The 22,475-nt window shown below is 55.3% G+C and overlaps 1 protein-coding gene across 1 annotated transcript; it reads right to left on the bottom strand.

The window, feature by feature from the left end:
- Positions 1–8,033: 8,033 nt before the first annotated feature.
- LOC104054833 (protocadherin-10-like) lies at positions 8,034–14,500 on the bottom strand. The gene is made up of 4 exons (XM_009555894.2): positions 11,468–14,500; positions 9,875–9,933; positions 9,686–9,774; positions 8,034–9,459 (listed from the first exon to the last, which is right to left on the bottom strand). Exons 1-4 carry the CDS (start codon positions 13,934–13,936, stop codon positions 9,200–9,202), a joined length of 2,877 nt encoding a protein of 958 aa, XP_009554189.2. The 5' UTR covers positions 13,937–14,500; the 3' UTR covers positions 8,034–9,199.
- Positions 14,501–22,475: the final 7,975 nt, after the last annotated feature.

Genomic DNA, 22,475 nt, shown 5'->3' with positions numbered 1-22,475 from the left:
TGAGCTTAAAAATGTTCTCTCTCCTTGTCAGCTTTTCATTTATTCATCTTTAAGGCACCAGCCAGCTCCATGTGTGCCAAAAGATTTGACTGCAAAAAAACCATAAAGCAGCAAGCAATCCAGTTAAGCCAATGAATGACAGCTCCCAACCCCAACAATACTGAACGCTGCTTCGAGATTGATGCTTAATTTGCCACCAAAATAAATAAATCAAGCCTTAAGCACCGTGACGTTCATCAGGGAAACAAAAGCCAGCACGGATTAGCAGCCTCCTCACTGGAAATGGGGGAGAATAACTGAAGCCTGGCTCAGTCTCAGCCATTGTAACAAATCCAGACAACAAGGTCCACTATATCTTGCACCCTGCAGGTATCAGGGCCTGCAAATTTCCCTCAGCCACCCTGGGTAGATTTGCAGCAGAGATATTTGCTCCTGTTCTCCTATTTTTTTTTTTGCTTTCCTCAGCCTTTCATTCTGTTTTGGGCAGAGGTGCTCAAACCTGCACACATGAAGAAGCACGTCTGTGAGAAGATCTGCTGGCTCTGGTTCCTGCCCAAAGCATTGGTTTGGCAAAGGGCACGCTAAAAAGCTGCAGCTTGAGGGATTCTGCAGCTGCTTTATCTGTTTTCAAGGACAATGCTCTTCTCCTAATATTTTGCTAATACAAATTCCTTGCCAGTCTTAGTCCACTGCCTTACAGAATTGTGGAACGGTTTAAATTGGAAGGGACCTCAAAGCCCATCCAGTTCCACCCCCTGCCATGGGCAGGGACACCTCCCACTGGATCAGGGGCTCCAAGCCCCATCCAACCTGGCCTGGAACACCTCCAGGAATGGGGAAGCCACCACTGCTCTGCGCAACCTGGGCCAGGGCCTCCCCACCTTCACAGGAAAATGTTTTTTTCCTAAGATCTCATCTCAATCTCCCCTCTTGCAGCTAAAAACCATTCCCCCTCATCCTATGCCTGCCCTCCCTGATCCAGAGCCCCTCCCCAGCTTTCCTGAAGCCCCTTTCCATACTGGAAGCTGCTCTAAGGTCTCCCTGGAGCCTTTTCTTCTCCTGTTGAACAACCCTAACTCTCCCAGCCTGTCCTTGGATGGGAGGTGCTCCAGCCCTGGGATCATTTCTGTGGCCTTCTCTGGACTTGCTCCAACAGCTCTGTGTCCTTCCTGTGCTGAGGACTCCAGAAGTGGACAAGGACTCTGGGTGAGTGTTGTTTACCACTTGTTTATCACTTCTTGGCTTTTCCACTGAATCTCAGAAAGAAACCAGACACAAAATCCCTAATGAAAAGCTCAACATGTAAAGGGAGAATTTGTATTTCACTCCTTGCCTTTGCTGTTGGCTTTACAAGTGATTGCTCATCAGAAACCAATTATGCCGGAATGGCTTGGGTTTGGGTCCCTCCTGATGCTAGCAGGATGAATGGTCTCATTTACAATCTCTCAACTGGAAAACAAAAAGTAATGATAATAAAAAAAAAAAAGGCCTTTTCTAATTCTCCCTGTCCCTGTTGTAATTCACAAGAAAATTAAACTAATAACTCTCTCCATGAGTGTGTTATGCAGATGCCAGGAGTCAGGGATAAATGGATGAGACTATCCCAGGCAAGGTCCCTGGGGAAGGAACCTCTGAGCAGGCAACTATTATGCAGTGCAAGATTCACAGCTTCTCCAGCAATGCAGTCTCTGCAGAGACGAGGCTTTTATGTTTGGCTTTCTTCTTCTCCTCCCCCCGCCCCCCCCAGCATTGTCATCTTGAATTCCACCTGCAGGCAGCAAAAAACCTCCATGATTTTTTTGCCAGGCTCATTTCCCTCTCCATCTCCATTTCCTGTTTGTGTGTTGAGGTCTTTTGCAAAGAAGATTCTCCATGCCAACAGAATTCACAAATGGGTCCCAGAGTGGTCCTTCTTCCTTATTCCTTCAGCAAATGGAAAGCCTTGGGGAAAGACATAATGGTCCCCATTGTGTTCCCAAGCTTTGTGCTGTGATTTGTCCCTGCAGCTCAGATCCAAGGTTTTTAATCTGTGTTGTATCTCTTTTAAGAATATATTATGTTAAACTAAAGTCTGTAACTTGCCCCTGCTGGTGTCCAAGATAGGAGCAGAAATGATCCAATTCCTCCTGTGCAAGAGTGGGAGTGTTGTGCTGGTCAGCTGTGATCCATGTGTTGATCCAACCTGTTTTCCAGCCACCACAACGCTGCACACAAGATCGTAGAATCACAGAATCATGGAATGGTTTGGGTAGGAAGGGACCTTAAAGCCCATATATTTCCAACCCCCTGCCATGGGCAGGGACACCTCCCACTGGATCAGGGGCTCTAAGCCCCATCCAATCTGGCCTTGAACACCTCCAGGGATGGGGCAGCCACCACTGCTCTGGGCAACCTGGGCCAGGGCCTCCCCACCCTCACAGCAAAACGTTTCTTCCTAAGATCTCATCTCAATCTCCCCTCTTGCATCTTCAAAGCGTTTCCCCTCATCCTGTCCCTGCACTACCTGATCAAGAGCCCCTCCTTGGCTTTCCTGGAGCCCTTTCCAGCATTGAAAGCTGCTCTAGGGTTTTCCTTAAGATCCCATTCCATAAGATGTCTTGGCAGACACAAGTGCAGCAGGTAGGGTGGTTTTGTTCTGGTTGGGTGCTGGTGGTGCTGTGCGTCATTTGGGTAATGTGGACAGGACATGACTTAAGCAGAGATTTGGCAGTTGGCAGCATGGGATCTTCATGGATTCTCAGGATAGCTGATACAGAAAGGGATGCCTGGAAGTGACTGGGTCAGCCTTCTGCTCAAAGCTGCATCAGATTTGATCCAGTCTCACTAGGAAACTATAGCAGGTACAAAACCTGAGCCAGAAGAGAGGCAGAAAAGAGGGTATGAGGGTGGACCTGCAGAGCCAGGAGGAGCATGCTGAAGTCTGTTCAGGTATCAAAGTAACCTGACTGTCATGGTGACTGCCATCTGACAGGCGCTGATGGAGCCAAGCAGCACATGTCATGTGGCACAACCGGCCAGGAGGACTCTTTGGAACACAGGAAAAGGCTTCAACTCTAGCTATGGACCTCCTCACACACTGGGTCATCTACCAAACTGTTTTGCAGGGGCAAACTAAGAGGAAGAAGTGATGGTTTAGGTAAGGAAACTGAATGTAAGATTGCATTTTCTCTCAACAGAAAAATTAAGTTTTAGTTTTAAGAAATTAATTTTAAGATTATGTTCCCGAAGTTTGGGTTCATAGGGGGGACACAAAGCAAACAGCAAATCTGTTTGGAGTCTGATAAAACAGCGTGGACAGGCAGGGGCTGAGATTTATCCCCATGTCGAACTCCTTACGTTTCGATGCCTGGGTGAAGATGTTCCATCTGTAGTCAGGGGAGTGTTGGCGGTTTAGTCAATATAGATGGAATAAGCACAGAACAAGAGCTCTGGGTGTGAAAGAGCAGCAGCACTTTGGCAGAAAAATTAAGCTGAAAGCCCTCAGCCTTTGTGTGAGAGAACTTCCTGTGGTTAAAACACCACAAAATATGGACATGGACTTAGGAGGAGCCTCATCTAACCAGCCAGGCTTCCCTGTGATGCTAGAGCCTAAGCTCATCTCTGAATTTCAGGCAGACCTGGGCTGCAACCCCCTGTGCAGAGATATGCATGGTTTGCACCACAATGAGCTCCAGTGCTTTTTAGAGGAGAGTTGGATACATAAAGTCAGTGACTCATTGCAATAAAACAGAACAAATTCAGACAGCTCATCATTTCTCTGGGTTCGCATAGCAATTTAACCCCAATTTTCCTGTTTCGCTGGCAGCCGGCTATTGCAGAAGCTCTGCATCTCGCCCCATCAGAAATCCTAATGCTCATGATGATTGATGGTTGCTTTCCCTGCTTCTCTTTCCTTCGTACAGGTATGATTTATTTTCCATGCAGGCAAAATGTATGATAAGACATTTCTGGAGCTATTTAATGATATTTTCTGTCCTAGACATCATTGAAATGAACTGATTTGATGTGAAGACCTCAGTGACCCTTCTTGGAATCTTTGCTCTCTCTTCATTTCTTCTGAAGCATTTTTTTTCCCACCTGTTTTTGCAGACATTATTCACAATGAATTAGAACAAATATCTCATCACAAAAGCCCGCAGATCCTCTAGATGCATTTCCGATGGTTAACTGCACAAATGTTTCATTTTTCAATCCGTTTAACATGAACTTGTTTGCCCCGCTTCCTGGCACCAGGGAAACACTTCCAGTTTTGACTGTTGCAATGAAAATCACTGCCATTGTTTTAAACATGAAAATTGTATCATTTATTCAAATGTAAGATGTGTAAATCATTGAATGTCGTACGAGACAAATCATTAGTTAAAGTGCAGGCTTCACCTGAGGTCATATATAATTTATTTTCAAAGCCTCCATTCACGCTTTTTAGTCCGTGATGTCATGAGTTATTCAATACACAAAGGTGTCTACTTATGTCTCACAATAATTAAGCTGATTAAGTCATATTATCACTAACAAGAAGCATTATTCCACTTGAGTGAATGCTCAGACAGTCAGTGACATTTCCACCACTTAGACTGAAAACCCATTATTGGCAAACTGGGGAGGCAAAAGCCTCTCTCAGCCCAGGATTGTTTCTTCGTCCAGTCTCTGTGGATGAGCTGGCAAGTAGTGTTTTCAGAGCAGTGAAAACAAGAAAAGGTGCAAAGGAGCAGGGAAAAATCAGCTCATCACAGTCGTGCAGACCATTTTCCAGTGTGGCAGGGGCTAAAAGAGCATGACAAAAGCCGAAGGATATTTATTCCTACAGAATGTCTACTGAGGTCGAAAAGGAGAAGGGGATCCAGCAAAGATGAGCAGGCTGTGCTGTAAGATGCATCCAGGGAGACACTGAAGACATGAGGCAATTGGAAAAGAAATCAGAATGGACCTTGACCCAGTCCTGCGTAAATGAAGGTGAATTCATCCTAGCATCATCTTCAAGTGAGAAGAAGAGAAGGTAGAGGAGAGGAGAATACAGAGTCAAGTCCTGGCATCTTTGGGCACTGTAATTAACCACTAGTGCCACAGACTTTGAGCTGGATACGGAACCCTCCAAGGTCACAGTTCAGACTCCCACTGGTCCCCATGGATTTTATCACTGCCCTGCTGATCCAGATCCCTTTGGGGGCTGAGATTACCTGTATTCATGGCTCTGCCCAGCCTACCGCGCGTGCAGAGAGCTGTGTTTCTGCCAGGGTTTTCTGGGGGCTCCCCTGGCTGCTCTTTGACTCCATGCTTGGCAGAGGGAGTAGAGCCAGACACCAGCCCCTTTGGGTCCTTTCTCTCTGGCCTCTTTTCTTTCTACCTCTGGATTCATTTTGTCTCTCTGGTACATGCTTTCAACTCATTACAGAGATATAAGTGCTGTTTCCATCCAAAAAGTCTATTCAGCAGTCACAAGAGCATGGAAACCTCCCCTGTTTATTCCACTCTGTGCCTGCCCAGCATGGCCTGCAGCACTTTGCAGCCAACTGCACCACATGGCAGCTTTCCCGCTGTTGTAGAAGCGAATCTCCAGCTGGCTGGCAGGTCCCTGAAAGCCAGATTTGCCTCTGGATCTCTGAGAGAGCTGGAATGTATGAGAGGGGCACATAGAGAGCATTCTGCCACTTACTCCTCCAAAGCAGCTCTCACACCCAGTGCATTCCCAAAAAACAGACCCAGCTAATGCTCATCAACTGTGCAGGAGCGTAAGCACAACAGCAGTTGTAAAAATAACAGGTTGTAGGGCAAAGACCTCGCATTTTTAATGACACCTTGTCCCTGCGAGAGCCTACCAGGATGGAAAGGGGCTCCAGGAAAGCTGGGGAGAGGCTCTTGATCGGGGAGGGCAGGGATAGGACAAGGGGGAAGGGTTTTCAGCTGCAAGAGGGGAGATTGAGATGAGATCTTAGAAAAAAATGTTTTCCTGTGAGGTTGGGGAGACCCTGGCCCAGGTTTCCCAGAGCAGTGGTGGCTGCACCATCCCTGGAGGTGTTCCAGGCCAGGTTGGATGGGGCTTTGAGCCTCTGATCCAGTGAGAGGTGTCCCTGCCCATGGCAGGGGTTGGAACTGGATGGGCTTTGAGGCTCCTTCCAACCCAAACCATTACACAATTCTATGACCAGATGGATGATTCTGACCCGCCATGCCCTTGGAAGAAGGGATAGCAGTGTGGATGAATTAGATTCAAGGAAGTGTCCTCTCCCTTAAAGCAAGTCAGTTTTTATTATCCTTCTTATTGATCTGTTGATTGAGGAAAGAGGTTGAAACTGAGTTCTTGTCACCCAACAAAAGGAGATCCTCAGGGAATGCGGGGTGTTGGGCTTGGGCTGGGTGCTGCATTAACCCCCAAACTCCTTCTGGAAGAAGTATGGCCTGAACATGCTAACCTGGGGATCAGCAAGAAGCATGAGAGGGGGAACTGGGGAAGTGGGGTGTATCCTATCTCATTTCCAGGCTGAGGATGGCCAGGAGTGATAGAGAGGAGAGGGAGGCGATTTACTGGGAATCAGTCGAGCCTTAGTTGTAGGAGTTAAAACATGCCAATGAAGTACAGCAGAGTGAAACACTCATTGTGCAATGAGGAAAGCTGGCTGCTTGGTTGCTTAACCCCATGAATCTCCAAGACCAGGGGTACAAGTTGTTAATTTCAAATGCCTGTGGGTTTGGGGATCAATTTTGAGACCTCTCTTTGAGAAGCAACTGCAGGGAATCTGAAACAAAATGCCAACTCCACAAATTAATTTAGATCCTGCCCACTGTGAAGCATGAATATTGGGTGCTTTTGCTGTAACTGCTAGACCCTGCGGCAGAGGGGCTGTGGCTGAGCCCTGTGGCTCACAGCAGAGGGGGTGCCATCCTCTCCTAACGCCTGGCCAGCACTGCCTGAAAATATCAAGGAAGATATTGCCAGACCTAATCCGGGAGAGGGAGCTGCTCACTGTCTCCACAGGGAGTCAGGTCCACTTGATGCTTTTATTACTTCTTCAGGCTGTTATTAATTTTATTGTACCCCTATACATAATTCACTTGTTCTTTTGAAGCAGGGAATCAGGCTAATGCTGTCTAGGGGTCTCAGCAGTAGCTGTTTGGGGTTCTTTTTTTACCATTAACACTAAAGAATGCACTCGGCGGCATGAAATCCTTCATCCTGCCATCTAATTGAGAGAGGGACTATTTCATCTGCTGACAGCTAGGCAGATGTCAGCTGGGACTGAAGTCACCAGCAGCAGCCAGGTCCCTTTCATGCCCAAAGCACTGTCCTCCTGGGTCCCTCACTCCCACAGGAGCGTTCCCTGCCCCCGCTTCCACCAAAAAGCCCGTTTCCCGCTTGGAGACAAGGACTTTTCTGGGTTAATCCCCAAAGCTGTGCTGCAGCATCCCCGGGGCAGTCACTGAGTGAGGAGGGGGTGAGAGGAGGAAAGCCACAGCGTGGCCATCTCAGGTCTTCGTCCGAAGGTGAACCACTCCCCACATCAAGAGTTATCCCACCAGCAGACCCAGGCTTACCTGCTCCCAGGTAGTTGGTCTCTACACCTGGCAGGCATCCTGATTATCTCTGCGGCTCCAGAGGCAAGCTGGTGGGCGAGGACCTGGGGGGGGGCTTGAATGGACCATGGAAAGCAATGCACAATAACAATACTAAGCCATTACCACCGGATCCAGCCCTGCTCCTGGCAGCTCGAAGCCCTTCACGCCCATGTTATGGTGCAAATCCCTGCAGCACCCCAAGCTGGAGCCCAAAGCAAGGAGCTGTGTGACATGACAGAGCTGGCCATGACCCCAAAGTGCTCCTGAGTCCAGGGAGGGAGGGAAGGGGACCTTGAGCCCTCAGCATCTGGGTGAAGTGAACAAGATGAGCGTTTCTGGGCTGCTCCAGTGACTCTGGAGGCCGAGAGGGACATCGTGGAGCCACAAGCCCAACTCCTAGAGCCCTGCTCCAAGACCTGTGCAGCGATTCCTGCTGTTGCGTGCAGCTCAGGGACAGCCAAGAGCCAGGGTGAGCTATTAAAATACGATTTATTGGTACAAATCAGACATTGTGAAATCAACTGGGTTTAGAAAGAGCTGTCAAGTTCTGCACAGATGGATTGGAAATGAACTGTCCCGTGACGGGAGCGCTTGGCAACCCTGGCAGACAGACTGGTGAGCAGGTGTAGGGTGAGCAGGGTAGGGCGAGAGACAGTTCCAGGGCTGGAGTCCTGCCTGTGAGGGCTCCTGCCAGCCAGCTGAAAGTCCTCCAGGAGAAGCAGAGCACAGTGGGAGATGTCTGTCCTGTGCAGGTGCCGCCCCCAGTGCAGGGGTTCCGCCCAGTGTTCAGTACTTGGGGAAAACAGAGGGCAGGGGATGGAGGGAAGAGGATGGTCACCTGTGTTGGGGGCCCTCTGATGGCCCCTCTGAAACTCTTTCTTCCAGACAACGTTGCTTTGGGCTGCAGGGCTACCCAGCAGGACCTCACCTTGTTCTTCTCCACAGCCCTTCTGGCCATCCATCCTGCGTGCGCTCCAGCCCATGCTGCTCCTGGAGCAAAGACTGTCTCTGGCCTGGACCCTGGCTGTGTCCTGGACTTTGGGTCCCCAGCCCTGCAAGTGTCGGGTCAGGGTTTGAAGTGAAGCACTCCTGATGGCTGGGTTTTGCACTCAATTTGCAGAGAAGCTGGACACCAAATGCTTCTCTGGACATGCAACACATCCCAGTGATCTCAGGGACAGAGCAATGGTCACTGTCCCGGTATGGAGGGTCTGGCTCGGGTGAACCAGGCTTGGTCTGCACACATTTTCCATGCCTACTGGTACAGAAATACAGGCATGCAGCTCAGTACATTCACACAGCCAGACAAGACAAAGAAGTGACAATGTTTACAGAGATGGATGGTCCTGAAGAGGACATGAGAATGCGTAAACTCAAGGCAGATTTGCTTAAATCTGCTCGTATGGACCCCAAGAGCACCTGCTGCCACCACAGCTCTGCAGGGTGAGAGAAGAGAGATGCAATCCCAACCACTTCTTGGGCTCTTGCTCCTTGAATCCTTTCCTTGTGCCCTGGTGAGCCACTATCTCAGCAACCCCGCAAAATCCCAAGTGGTCCATACGTGGAGCTGCGTGCGTCGGGTGGACCTGGCAGCTGATGTAACGTGGGTGATTCCCAGGGCAGAGCCATCCAGACCCAGCACCGGTCACTATTTCAGGTCATTGTTGATAACCACACTGTCGTGTATGTCACAGTAAGTTGTCATCTTCTTCCTCTTGCCAAAGGTGGAGAAGCTGTTCTTGTTCTCCCGGCCCAGGAAGAGGGGCCCGTCTTTGCTGGAGAGCTGAGTGGGGGTGCCAGGGATGTAGACATTGTGCTGATAATCCAGGGCTGGGATGTGCCCCGGGTACAAGGGGCTGTACTGGGGGGTCCAGATGCTGTTGGCGCCTGCTGAAGCCTTCTGAAACTCTGGGGGAAAGATGAGTGGGAGGCTGGGTCAGGGAAGGTCACATCTACAGCTCAGTGGGACAGTGACATCCATGTCCTAGGGTGCAAGCCCATGGCCATGTGTCACCACCCTCTCTTCCGGAGCCTGGACCCCCCTTCCGCCCCACAAAACCCTACGACTGCAGGAATGGTTTCCCTACCCCACAGGTCCACCAAGCCACACGAGGGGCTGATTCCCAGCACTAACCAGAGACAGGGGTCACCAGCGTGCACAACCTCTCATGCTCCTTCTGGAGGGCTCTGCGGATTTCCCCTACATCCTCCAGGCTCTGCGAGCTAAAGAGACCGGTTCAAAGCACTGTCAAAGATAACAGTCCCCATCCCCCCATCCTTCTTCCACCCACTCCCTCTGTTCCCGCAGTGCTGGATTTTATACCTCTTCAGGGCAGGTCGCTGCATGCTTGGAGGGAGCCAGTCTGTGTTGGGCTGCTTGATCTGGAAAACATGGGGAAGAGCAAGGCTGGTTATTGGGATCCTCTGTTAATCAGCACAGCCCTGCCAGCACCAGGCTTCAGTGGCTTGTGCTGGAGCACGAGTCTTGCAAGGAGTGGCTGAGGGACCCGGGGCTGTTTAGCCTGAAGAAGAGGAAGCCTGAGGGGAGACCTCATTGCTCTCTGCAACTCTCAGAAAGGAGGTTGTGGTGAGGTGGGTGCTGGGCTCTTCCCCCAAGGAACAAGTGATAGGATGAGAGGAAATGGCCTCAGGTTGCATCAGGGGAGGTTCAGTTTGGATATTGGGGAAAATCTCTTTGCTGACAGAGCAGTGAAGCCCTGGCAGAGGCTGCCCAGGGCAGGGGTGGAGTCTCCATCCCTGGAAGGGTTCAAAAAAACATGTGGCCATGGGCTTTCAGGACATGGTTTATTGGGCATGGTGGGGTTGGACTGGATGAGCTTAGAGGTCTTTTCCAGCCTTAATGATTCCCTGATTCTATGACTCCATCTCCTCCTTTGTGGGGAAGTAAGCAGCATATTCCTGTTTTAGGGAAACTGAGGCAATATCAAATGAGCCTGTTCCCTCCTGGACCTTCCCCACTCTCCTAAGGCACTGGGGTTGTCTGGGGCTTCATCTCTGGGAGTTTAATTGCCAAGGTCTGTCCTTACAGGAAGAGAGAGGGGCTTTTCCTATCCCTGTTAACCTTAAAAATCCTGGTTTGCTGGTGGGATGGTAACTCAGGCACCAAAGGGCAAGAGGTGAGGCAACTGCATGCACATCCCATATGCCGGGGGTTGCAAACAGCTGGGGAAAAACCCCAATAGAGCAGCGGTGCTGGAGACTCGTGGGGAGAGCCTGTTGGCAGCGAGTCCAGGGCTCTCCTAGCAAAGGCTGTTCTATTAGAAGTCAGACGTAAGTGGATTAGACGCCTCATCACTCTCCATCCTTGTAATCGCGTTGCAGAAAGTCTTTCATTGCGAAAATGAGATGTTCCCCATTTCAATACCTAACAAACGCTGACATCAAAAACCGGCCCCGAAGACCCCGCTCCCTCCCCGCCGGCACAGCCGGACCTGGATGCTAGGACTGGGAGCATGGGAGGTACTGGTGGGGTCAGGAGCAGCCCTGGTGCAGCAGCCGGACACTTTGGATCCCCACTGGCACGGGAAAAGTGAAGTCACAGCAATGCTTGTGCTGCCCCAGTGTGAATTGCTCACTGACACAAGAGAGATGCCACCCCCACCATCCCACCTCTCCTGGGGCATCTGAGCATCTCCCTTTGGTGCAAAAGGTGATGGGAAGGGATTTCCTCTCATCTCAGCTGAGCCTGACGCTCTCCTGGTAATTAGACCAGTTGGGAAGCTTGGTGGAGAGTTTCCCACTGCCTGATGGCTTTGAACTCCCACACTGATCAAACGTGCCAGTTATTCTCTAGGGAAAGCCATGCCTGGCTCCTCTCATGGCAAAGGCTGAGGGAGGGGCTGGGGGAACCCACGGAGCATTGGAAAGAACCACTAGCCATTACCATTGGCATTACCTGCTTGGAGACCTGGAGATGCTGGCCCGGCTTCCCAGGGTCCTTCTCATTGTTCCGAGGGGGGCTGCAGGGTTTGAGGAACATGAAGTCACTCTGGGCAGACTCGGGACCGAGGCAGACCTTATAGCAGTAGCCCGGGGGGCCACCAGTGGGCACGTCGAAGCAGGTGGCAGCTGTGGTCCCCGGGGGGGGCTGCGCTGTCAGGTTGGACGTCTTCAGGCCATCAGCAGAAGGTCTGGACCCAGGACAGCAGTAGCAGCGGGGAGGAGAGCAGCCGTCACCTTGGCGAGAGCGGCGCTCTCCGCGGCACCGTATGGCTGTGAGGATGAGGATGGCGAGGAGAAAGGTAAAGGAGATGGAGCCCAGGGAGACAAGGAGGTAGATGGTGAGTGGGGAGGCTGAGGAGGCTTCCGGGGGGAGGCTGAAATCGCTGAAGTCGGAGAGAGTCTGAGGCATGGTGTCCACCACCGAAAGCAGAAGGGACACGGTGGCAGAGAGGGCTGGCTGCCCACCATCACGCACCTGCACCACCAGCTGCTGCTGGGTCGCATCCTGCTCCAGAAAGGAGCGGAGGGTGCGCAGCTCACCCGTTTCTGGTGCCACGCTGAAGAGGGTGAAGTCAGTGGCCTGGAGGAGCTGGTAGGAGAGGCGGGAGTTCAGCCCCGCGTCTGCATCCATCGCAGACACTGTGCCCACGAGGTAGCCAGGCCCAGCTGATCGCGGCACCAGCTCAGTGGCCACAGAGCCATTGCGTGGGATAGGGGAAACAATGACTGGAGCGTTGTCGTTCTGGTCCAGCACGAAGATGTGGACTGTGACGTTGGTGCTGAGTGGAGGGAAACCCGCATCCTGTGCTTGCACCTGGATCTGGAAGCTGCGTATCTGCTCATAATCGAGGGAGCGCAGGGCATACATATGCCCACTGTCCGAGTTAATAGACACGTAGGTGCCCACCGGCATGCCATGGATGTGCCCCTCAGCAATGGAGTAGGACAGGTAGGCGTTTTGTTGGCAGTCAGGGTCCAATGCACTGACGGAGCAGATGGAAGCACCTGGCGCGTTGTTCTCCATCACATAGACGCTGTAGGAGGGCTGGAGGAAGCGTGGGGCATTGTCATTCACATCAGACACTGGGACGGTGAGGACACTGTGGGTCAGCAGGGCAGGCGAGCCCATGTCCCGTGCTGTGATGCTGACATTGTACTCAGGCACAAGCTCCCGGTCCAGTGCCTGCGTGGTGACCAGTGTGTAGTAGTTGCGAAAGGAGGAGCGGAGCTCGAAGGGCACATCGGGGCCAACCTCACAGCTCACACGCCCATTGTCCCCAGAGTCCCGGTCCAGAACACTGATGACAGCGATGACGGTGCCTGGTGGGGCGTCCTCCAGCACAGGCGTGGACACAGAGGTGAGGGTCACTTCTGGCGCATTGTCATTCACATCGAGGAGGTGCACAAGCACGCGGCAGTGCACAGCCACGGCTGAGGGTCCACGGTCCTTGGCTTGCACGTAGAGCTCATGGAGGCTGGCCCGCTCGTAGTCCAGGGGCCCCTTCAGCAGCACCTGCCCGCTCCGGGGCTCTATGTGGAAGAGTTCCCGCACACGAGATGGTGCGTGCCCACTGAAGGAATACTCGATCTCCCCGTTGGGGCCCTCGTCCAGGTCAGTGGCGTTGAGCTGGATGACCAAGGTGCCGGCAGGAGCATCCTCCGGAAGGCTGACGCTGTACGAGGGCTGGTCAAAGGCAGGCACGTTGTCATTCGCGTCAAGCACCGTGACAAGGATGCGAGCTGTGCCCGAGCGCATGGGGACGCCGCCATCGAGAGCAGTGAGCAGCACTTGGTGCACGCGTTGCTGCTCACGGTCAAGGGCACGCTCCAGCACCAGCTCTGCAAACTTGCTGGCATCGCTGCGCGTCTGCACCTCGAGCGAAAAGAAGCTGTTGGGGCTGAGGCGGTAGGTGTGCACTGAGTTGGTACCCACGTCAGGATCCTGGGCGCTCTCAAGAGGGAAGCGGGCACCAAGCACAGCAGACTCGGCCACCTCCAGCACATACTCTTGCCAGGGGAAGGTGGGCGCGTGGTCATTGATGTCCAGCACCTCCACCTCGACACGATAGAGCTCCAGCGGGCTCTCGACGAGGAGCTGCAGGTGGAGCAGGCAGGTTCCCCCGGCCTCACACACCTCTTCCCGGTCAATACGCTCGTTGACGAAGAGGATCCCGTTCTCCAAGTTCACCTCCAGGTGCTGCCTGGCCCCGGCCCGGGACACAATGCGGAATCGCCGCGCAGACAGCGTGGACACATCCAGCCCCAGGTCCTCGCCGAGGTTGGCCACGAAGGCTCCGTGCTCCAGCTCCTCGGGCACGGCGTAGCGCAGCTGCCCGCCCGCCGGGAGCGGGGCCGGGGCCAGCAGGAGGGCGAGGAGCAAGAGGAGGGAGCGGAGGGCGAGCTGCCCCCCCCCGACCCCCATCGCCCCGCCGTCCGCCCGGGGATGCGGGGTCCCCCCCGCACCGCCGCCTCCCTCTCGCCTTTGCTCCCAAATCGCACTTCCCAAGAGTTTCGGGCTCCCGGGGGTGGGGGCCTGCCCGGAGCCGGAGGGGGGCGCTTAACCCTTTCCCCGCAGGCCCCGGGGAGGGGATGCGATACGGGCTCCGATGACCCCCCCGAAGGGGTTCCCCGGAGCCGAGAGCGCCTCGGGAGGGGGTGGGGCAGCCCCGGGGAGGTCCCGTTAACGGCGATGGGGGTTCCGATCGCTGCCCGAGGCACCGGTTTTACCCTGCAGATGCTGCGCTGGTCCCCGCGGTAGATTAAGAGGAGCCCGGATCGCGGCGGCTGCCAAATCCCCCGGCCGCGTCCCCCGCCGTGCCGGTCCTAACCTTTACCAGATGGTTAAGCCCCTCCAGACTTGATTACATTTCCCTGCACACCGTTTTCCTTGTAATGCGGAGTTTTTAATTACCGGAGCAGGGGGGATTACAGCCCTGGATAAAGCTGAGCCCATTCGCGCGGGGGCACAGAGACACCTCCCCCCGCTTTCCCTGCCTGCTCCCACCCCCGACAGCCCCTGATCCCGATCCCCCCCTCCCGGGATCCCCGGTGTCAGTCCCCTCGATGCCACCGGAGCCCCAAGGATCACAGAATCATGGAACGCGTTGGGTTGGAAGGGACCTCAAAGCCCACCCGGTTCCACTCCCCGCCCCGGGCAGGGACCCCTCCAGCACAACCGGGGGCTCAAGGATCTGCCCCCCTTTCTCTCTCCCCCTCCGGGCACAAACTTTCCGCCCCCCGCGGAAAGCGGGCGGGAACCGAGCCTGGGGTCCCCCCTTGCCGCAGATGGAGCCCCCCGCGACCTCCGCCCCGGTACCGGTGCCGGTGCCCCCGCCGACAGCTCCGCTCTCCCCGCAGCCCCGTTTGCAGCCGCTGCCGCCGCGCCCGGGCGACTCCGCGCGTCGCCTCCCACCGGTACCGGGACGGGGCGGCCCCCCTCCCGCCTCCCGCGGCTGCTTAGGGCGCGGATAATCCCTACCGATCTCGTTAAGGGCTCGGCGGGGCTCGGCGCGGCTTTAGCACTGATATTTCACCGCCTTTGTCTCTGCCTCCCGGTCCCCGGTGGGATGGGAGCCGCCGGCCCCGCGCGTCCCCCGCCCGCGTGGGATGCGGGATCCCGGGAGACCGGGTGGAAGCAGGAGGCGGCGGGGCCGGAGGGGTTTGTCGGGCTGGGGAAAGGGGGGGTTGATCCCCGGGAGGGCAGCGCGACCCCCGCGGGACGCAGAGCGGTCCGGGAGAGGCGGGGGCGTCACGGCTCGGGCTGCCCGCGGGGCACCGCGACGGCTCCCGGGGAGCCAAACCCGGGCTGCGGCCCCGTCCCCCAGTCGCGGCCATCCCCGTCCCCCCGCCCCATCTCCCACGCCAGGGACACCCGTGGTGGCGATGTCCCCCCCCCAGCTCTGTCCCGCTCTCTCCCCTATGTCCCGCTGTGCCCCCCCCTCTGCCCCCCCTTGCTCTGTCCACCCACCCCACTCTGTCCACCCTTTCCGTTCTGTTCCCCCTCCCCACTCTGCACCCTCCACCCTACTCTGTCCCCCGTACCCCACTCTGTCCCCCTTGTCCTGCTCTGTCCCGTCCTCCTCTCTGACCCCCCCTGCCTCCTCTATTCTGTCCCCCCTCCCTGCTCTGCCCCCCCCCACTCTGTTCTCTGTGTCCCACTCTGTCTCCCCCTACTCTGTGTCCCCCCACATCTGTCCCCCCTCCCCGCTCTGTCCCCCCTCCCTGCTCTGTCCCCTCATGCCCTCTGTCCTCCCCCACTGCTCCGTCTCCCTCCCCACCCTGCCCGGAGCCCGGGGCTGGCATGGCTGGAGCAGGGATGCTCCGGGACAGCTTCGCCCCCACGGGCTGCTCAGGGCAGAGCAGGATTTGGGGTGAGCACTGGCACAGAGGTTTTCAGGGGGTCTCTTTTCCCCGCCAAGTGCATTGTGAGAAACCCTCGGAGCGGCTCTCACCCTTTTGTTTAATTCACGTTCAAATATTCACTCCTTTTCCCAGATACCATCCGCTCCCGGCAGGATCCGTGCCCCCCCGACCCCTGCCTGCCCTTTTCCGGCTCTGCTCCGCTGTGCCCTCCCAACAGCTCTCCATCGTGGGGGGGGGAACCCCTGTGTCCCCCCCTTCTTCTCTCCTCTATGTGAGGTCATGGAATGGTCCCACCCTGTTCCTTTCCCTCGCCCCCCCAAACCTTAGGGTCCTTTCCTGCCCCCCCCCCAAGATTCAGAAAAGCAAGGTCAAAAGTAGGGGCTCGAGAAGGGTGTGCAGCTTTCTTCTCAAGATCCCTTTTCTTAAGGAAATGGCACAGTTCGGGGTGCTGCAGGGTGAGGGATCCAAAACAGAGCCTTCGGAGGAGGCATGGGAAAGGAGGGAGGACAGCAGGTGGGGGGATGGCACAGGGACAGCCCATGCTAGCACCCGCCTGTGGATTTTAAGACTCCTCTTGTGACCCAAGGGAGGATTCAGCTGCCAGCCCTGTTCTCCTGGAATAAGGAATCAGGATGCAGTTAGGAGCGTGGCTCTGGAAGCCACTGGAAGCTCCAAGCAGGCGGTGGGGGGGCTCGCTCTGAGATGTCTTGGCAGCGACGGGTGGGTGGCCGGCTGCCGTAGGTCACCACTGATGAGCCTTGGCAGGCCAGCTGGGGAGGTGGGGTGGGATAGAGCAGGAGATGCCGCAGGTTGAGCCGCTTTGGAAAAGGCCACGTAGAGAGCGAAGGGCTGAGGGCCCGTCACCCGGCTGCCTGAGGGCACCAAACCTTGCCCAGCCACCGCCACCACTCCGCTCGCCTGACCGCCGTGTTCTGGGGCAGCAGAAAGGTCTGCAGGAAAAGCCATCCCTGCCAGAGCTCACATCCCTTCCCCCAGCTCCCCGAGGCACCCACTGCCCAGCCAAGCTTGCTGCTGCCTGCTTGCTCGAAGCGAGAGCAGTTATAGTTCCCAGTGCCCAAGAGCAGAACGCAGTGGGAGTGAAGGTCTGAAGGTCTCTGGATCACAGATGAGAGCAGCTCCAGCCCTGTGGAGTCACTCCGGGGCAGCTTGTGCAGGGTCAGATGCTGGTGGTTCCATCTTTGAAGCCACAGACCTCTGTGCAAGCATGATGCTGCTTCTCTCCAAAGCTTTGGCTCCCTGTCTTCCCTCAGGAAGAAAAACCAGTGCCCTGATGGGGATGGTCCGTCTCCGTGTGTTTATCAGGGCTGGTGGGGCTCCTCTGCCTGCCCTTGCTGCTGGGATGCAGAACAAGAAACATGTCCAGTCTCCCTCCAGAGGCGCACAGGGACAGAATGATAAGCTACAAGCATTGAGCTGGGGAAAGGATATTCTTAGGTATTAGGGAAAAAATCATCACTGTGAGGGCAGTAAAACACTGGCACTGGGACCAGGCTGGGGCAGGAATTGCCATCCTTGGAGACTATAGAGATCATGGAATAGTTTAGGTTGGAAGGGACCTCAAATCCCATCCTGTTCCACCCCCTGCCACGGGCAGGGACGCCTCCCACTGGATCAGGTTGCTCCAAGCCCCATCCGACCTGGCCTGGAACACCTCCAGGAATGGGGCAGCCACCACTGCTCTGGGCAACCTGGGCCAGGGCCTCCCCACCCTCACAGCAAAACACTTCTTCCTAAGATCTCATCTCAACCTCCCCTCTTTCAGCTGAAAACCATTCCTCCTCGTCCTATCCCTACCCGCCCTGATCAAGAGCCCCTCCCCAGCTTTCCCTGTAGGCTGACCAACCTGATCCACTGCCTTTGCTCAGAGCAGGGACACACCAGCGACCTCCAGAGATCCTGACTGATCCAAACGGCTGTGTGACTCAGAGGGCTCCAATCCGCACTTCCCAGAGAGTGGGAACCAAGGTGACAGACACCCTGCCTGAAGACCCTTTGTTTTCAAGGGAGTGCAGCCCTGTGTTTGTCAAGGAGCTGTTTCTTTTCACAGATGCTTCACCCAGAGATGGCATATGGAGCATTGAAAGATGCTGGGAATCCATTCCCACTGGAAGTCCCAGCCCATGGGCTCTGTCCTGCAACACGTTTGAGTTGCTCAGCACCCTCCTATTCTCTGGCAGCGGGGCAGGCAGAGCTTCCACACCGGGCAGGATCGGAGCCAGGCTGTGTTAGTAAAGGTTTCCTGAAGTCCCATGTGGTTTGTAGGTGAGAAGATGTGGCTGAGGTGGGTACCCCAACAGCCACTGCCGGTAGAGGAAACTGAATTCTCTTGGCCAGTGACACACAGCAACATATTCCCCAAGCCCTTCCGCTAGGAGAGCTGGGGGCTGGGACACAGACCCAGCTCCATGCGAACCCTCTGCGGCCATCAGCCTCTTTTGAGTATCTTCAAGACATGGGGAACCAGTCCCGCTCAGCTTCCAGATGAGCCAGTCCTGGACGTGACTTCGCTGCCAGCCCAGGACACCAACATCTCCACTCCTCCTTCAGAGCAGGGGATGTTCTTGGAATCCCAGTTCTGCAGAAGAAGCTTCTTCTGTGGCTGGCGTCTTGTTCCTCTTGAAATGAGAGACCTCAGATCCATCTTGGCTGTGTCCCCATGATCCTACGAGCTGGGACTCACACTGCTCTGGGCATCCTCTTAAATGTCCTGTGGGAATGTGTCCTCTCCTCTGGGAAGGACTGAGAAGGAACTGGAGTCATTAAGGGTGAGCAACAGTGTTGTGTTTGCACAGGGAAAGAGGCTTTGGGAGAGAGGAGGCAGCACCTCTCTTGTGTGGCTGATCCGGAATGCTGCGCACGGCACCTGAAGTTTTGAAAGATTAAAAAACTGATTTAAGGCTTGGAAAAACATCGTACAGTGAGATGAGTGAATGAAAACGCCTGAGCTCTTTGTGGAAAAATGAGCCAGAGGAGGTTTGGTGGTGGGACCAGGGAGGCATCACAAGGAGGAAATGCTGGGGATGACCAAGGCAGAGCCATGGCTTGAGTCAGGCCCTGGACAGTGAGAGGGGACTGAGCCGTCAGAACTGTCGATGGTGTCTGCAGATCCACATGGATCTCTTGGTGTCTACAGATCCACATGGAACAGCAGTTGTGGGTTCACCAGGTCCAAGGTTCCTGTTGTATCTGGATGAAATGGGGAGACTGTCCCTGAGGAGAGGGGTCCAGGCTGACCTCCAAACCACAGCAGCTCTCCCCTCCACGTGGGTGATCCTACGTGTAATCAGACCAGCCCTCTCCCATGAGGAGAAGGTCCTGTAGCCACAAGGAAGTATCTTCTTAGCTCCCAAAGGGCTCCAGGGAAGGGGCTATAACCCTAACATAACAGATATATCACCTTGACAGCTTCCCTTGGCAGGATTCCATGATCCTGTGCTTGGATCTTGAAATCTCTCCTCCTTCTCCTTCTCCTTCTCCTTCTCCTTCTCCTTCTCCTTCTCCTTCTCCTTCTCCTTCTCCTTCTCCTCTCCTTTCTCTCTCACCTCTCCTTCTCCCTCTTCTCTCCTTCTCCCACTCCTTCCCCTTTCTCTCTCCCATCCACAGGAGCTGGGGTGGATGTTTCCTTGTCCTCTCCCCACACATCTTCTTGTAGCAATGCCCAAACAACCCATGGGTGCCTGCATTCCACTTCAAAGTCCCACATCCCTGAGCTAGGTTTCAGGAGGGAAAGGCAGGAAAAGGTACATTCTCCTTTGTCCCCACTAACCACCTGCTTCTGTGGAGCCATCCTGGATTTCTGGGGATGCTTCTCTGGAGATGAAATTCCCATTTCCAGTCTTCACAAATATGAGGATGTCCGCTGCATCCCTGTTCCCCTTGCCAGGATAGGGGCCACCTCTACTTCTGCTGGGGGCTGTGTGGCCCAGAGACTCCCCTACCATCCCCATCTGCTCCCAGAAGCTTTGCAGCTTCTCCAGGTCTCCCTTTTCTCCCCCACCAGCCCTACTTCTTTCCTCTCCGTCTGGGAGATCAGTCACGGAGGGTGTCGACAGGCAGGCACCTGCCTCCCACGGGAGGACGGGGAGTGGGAGGCTGGGGGGTTCTGGCAGAGCTGCCATCGGCAGCCGCTTTGATCTCCAGACAATTGCAGACGAGTGTAGGACCTCGCTCCGCTCAACCAATAAATAATGGAATTTGTGCGTTGACACAGACAGATTTCCCCCAAACTGTCAGAGAATGGGAGATGGAGAGAGGGAACAGAAAGGGGAGAGGGAGGGGGAGGGCCTGTGGGAAAACAGGGAGAGCGGGCAAGGGAGGGAAAGAAGAACAAGTTTGGGGGAGCCAGCAGGGAGAAGAAGGAGCCTGAGAAACACGGATTTGAAGAGGGGAAGGAAAATGAAGACAGGAACTGTGGGTGAAAAAGGGGGGAGTGCTGTATCCACAGCAGACTGGGAGCAGAGGGAGGAAAATACATCTGAAAGTGGAAAAGAAAGGGAAGGAGGAACAAAGGCCTGGCAGTGCCCCCGGGGCTCCCTGGCTGATCACAGGGACCGTATTCCCACAGCCCCTCGCAAGTGGCCCTGGCCCAGCAAAGCCGACAACAGGGCAGCACGTGGGAATCGGTGCCACAGCAGGATTCTGCTCTGAGACCACAAGTCTCTGAAAAACCTCCCTGTCCCCACGGTCCCCCTGCTCCTCCCCATCACCCTCCCTTCTCCTGAGTCTTCTACAGCCCGGAGCTGTTTGTTGTCTGACTGTCGGCGGATTTCACTCAGCTCACCACAAAGGAATATCTCCTCTTTGCCCAGGAGCTCCAGCACCCAGCCCAGCCGAATCCATCCATCCATCCATCCATCCATCCATCCATCCATCCATCTCAGCCCAGGGGATGTGGGAAGTCACTGGAGCTGACTCCTGCTGTCTCCTTCCTCCCCGTTTGGAGAACACAAGGGCATCCTTACCTTCACTTGGGGTTTGACCTCGCTCAGCCCAGAGCATGGTCCAACTCGCCAAGACTCTGTGTCCAGGCTTCCAAAGCAGGTGGCCAAGCTTCCCATCCAAGCTCCAGACGGGAAGCAAACATCTCCCAGCCGAGGGACCCCCCTCTACTCCTACCCCAACCTCCCATCTCTTCCTACCCCGCCCCGGGGAAACACTGGCTCTGGTCAGAGGTTGGACCTTGTCCCCTGCACGGATGAGTGTCTTCCCCATGGGCACCTTGGCCCACCAGATGAGGAAAGTAGAACAGGTTGGGCCAACGGGTGAGTGGTCAGGGTGGTGTTCAGCAAACAGGGTGTCCATGGAGCCAGCAGTCAGAAATCCTGGCTCCAGGGTTGTGTGGGATGGTCAGCTGATGGGGTAGGGGACACCCATGTGCCTCACAGTCCATCCCCAGCAGAGCAGGGTGTCTGGTGGAGCATCCTCCCAGCACCACCGGACTGGATCAAAGAGAAGCAGGAGGGTGACTTCTGGGAACATCGCCCACAGATGTTGTTTAGCTCAATGACAGCAAGCAGCAGCCCAACTGGGGCAGCAGCAGCTTGTGGCCTGAGCAGTGGGAGGACTGGAGCTCCTGCCAAGCTCTTAAACCTCTCTTCCAGGAGGGTGGGATGTAAGTGGCACAAATCCCTAAAAAGCTGGGTCTTTTTGCTAATGGAGCCATGGAAACAGGTAATGATTCAGCAGGCCAAGGCAGAGGCCAGGCTGGGGCACCTTCTTCTCTGTGATAGCTCCAGGTTCCCGATCCCAGTCATTGTGCTGGGATGGTGGGAATCCTGGGCTGGATTTGGCTGCTGCTGCTGCTCTAATCCTGAGCAGGACATGAAAAGAGTGGGGGGAAGGAGGGACACGGCAGGGCTGAGGCATGCAGCACAGCCTCCCACTTCCCTCTGAAGGGGGCAAGGCAGCTCCATGCCATGGATGTAGTGCTCAGCCCTTCCACCAGGCTGCAGTCCTCCCTTCCAGGATGAGGCCAGGGAAGACAACAGCAGGGAGAGAAGTGGTGGTGTTCGTGTTTTCCTGGTGCTCCTCCAGCAGTGTCTATGGGATGGAGCCATGGCTGTCCATCCCAGGCCGGCCCCAGTCTGGTCCTGGCTGGGATGGAGCAGGAAGGGCTGCTGGGCTGGGAGATCCCCAGGTCCTTGGAGCCATATACCACGAGGAACGGGTCTGCAGCCAGGACAGAGTCTCACATCCTCTGCCCAGGCGCTGAGAAGAAGCACCGTGCTGGCTCCAGGCACCTCAAAACACTCCCACGGTGAGACCAGGCAGGATACCCCAGCCTGGATGTGGGAACCATGAGAAATACCTCTCCTTGCTCCATCAGATCCCATTTTTAACTCCTGGAGGAGCTGCATCCCCTTTTGGCAAGAGCAAAGTGGGAATGAGCAGGCACAGAGCACTCAGTTCCAGAGCAGGAGGGAGAGCAGCAGGGCTGAGGCTGCCCTCTCTGCAATTGAAACCCTAGGCTCTGATCCAAACGGGCACACCCAGCACCAGCAGCCTCACAATTCAGCACAGAGACAGCATGGAGTCACTGAGAACCCTGACTCCAGCACTGGGGGCAGTGAGTGACGGGT

This window comes from Cuculus canorus, chromosome 14 (genome assembly GCF_017976375.1).
Source record: "Cuculus canorus isolate bCucCan1 chromosome 14, bCucCan1.pri, whole genome shotgun sequence".
Taxonomy (NCBI): Eukaryota; Metazoa; Chordata; class Aves; order Cuculiformes; family Cuculidae; genus Cuculus; species Cuculus canorus.
The sequence above is the reverse complement of the archived record's forward strand: the minus strand, read 5'-3'. Positions and strand labels throughout refer to the sequence as shown.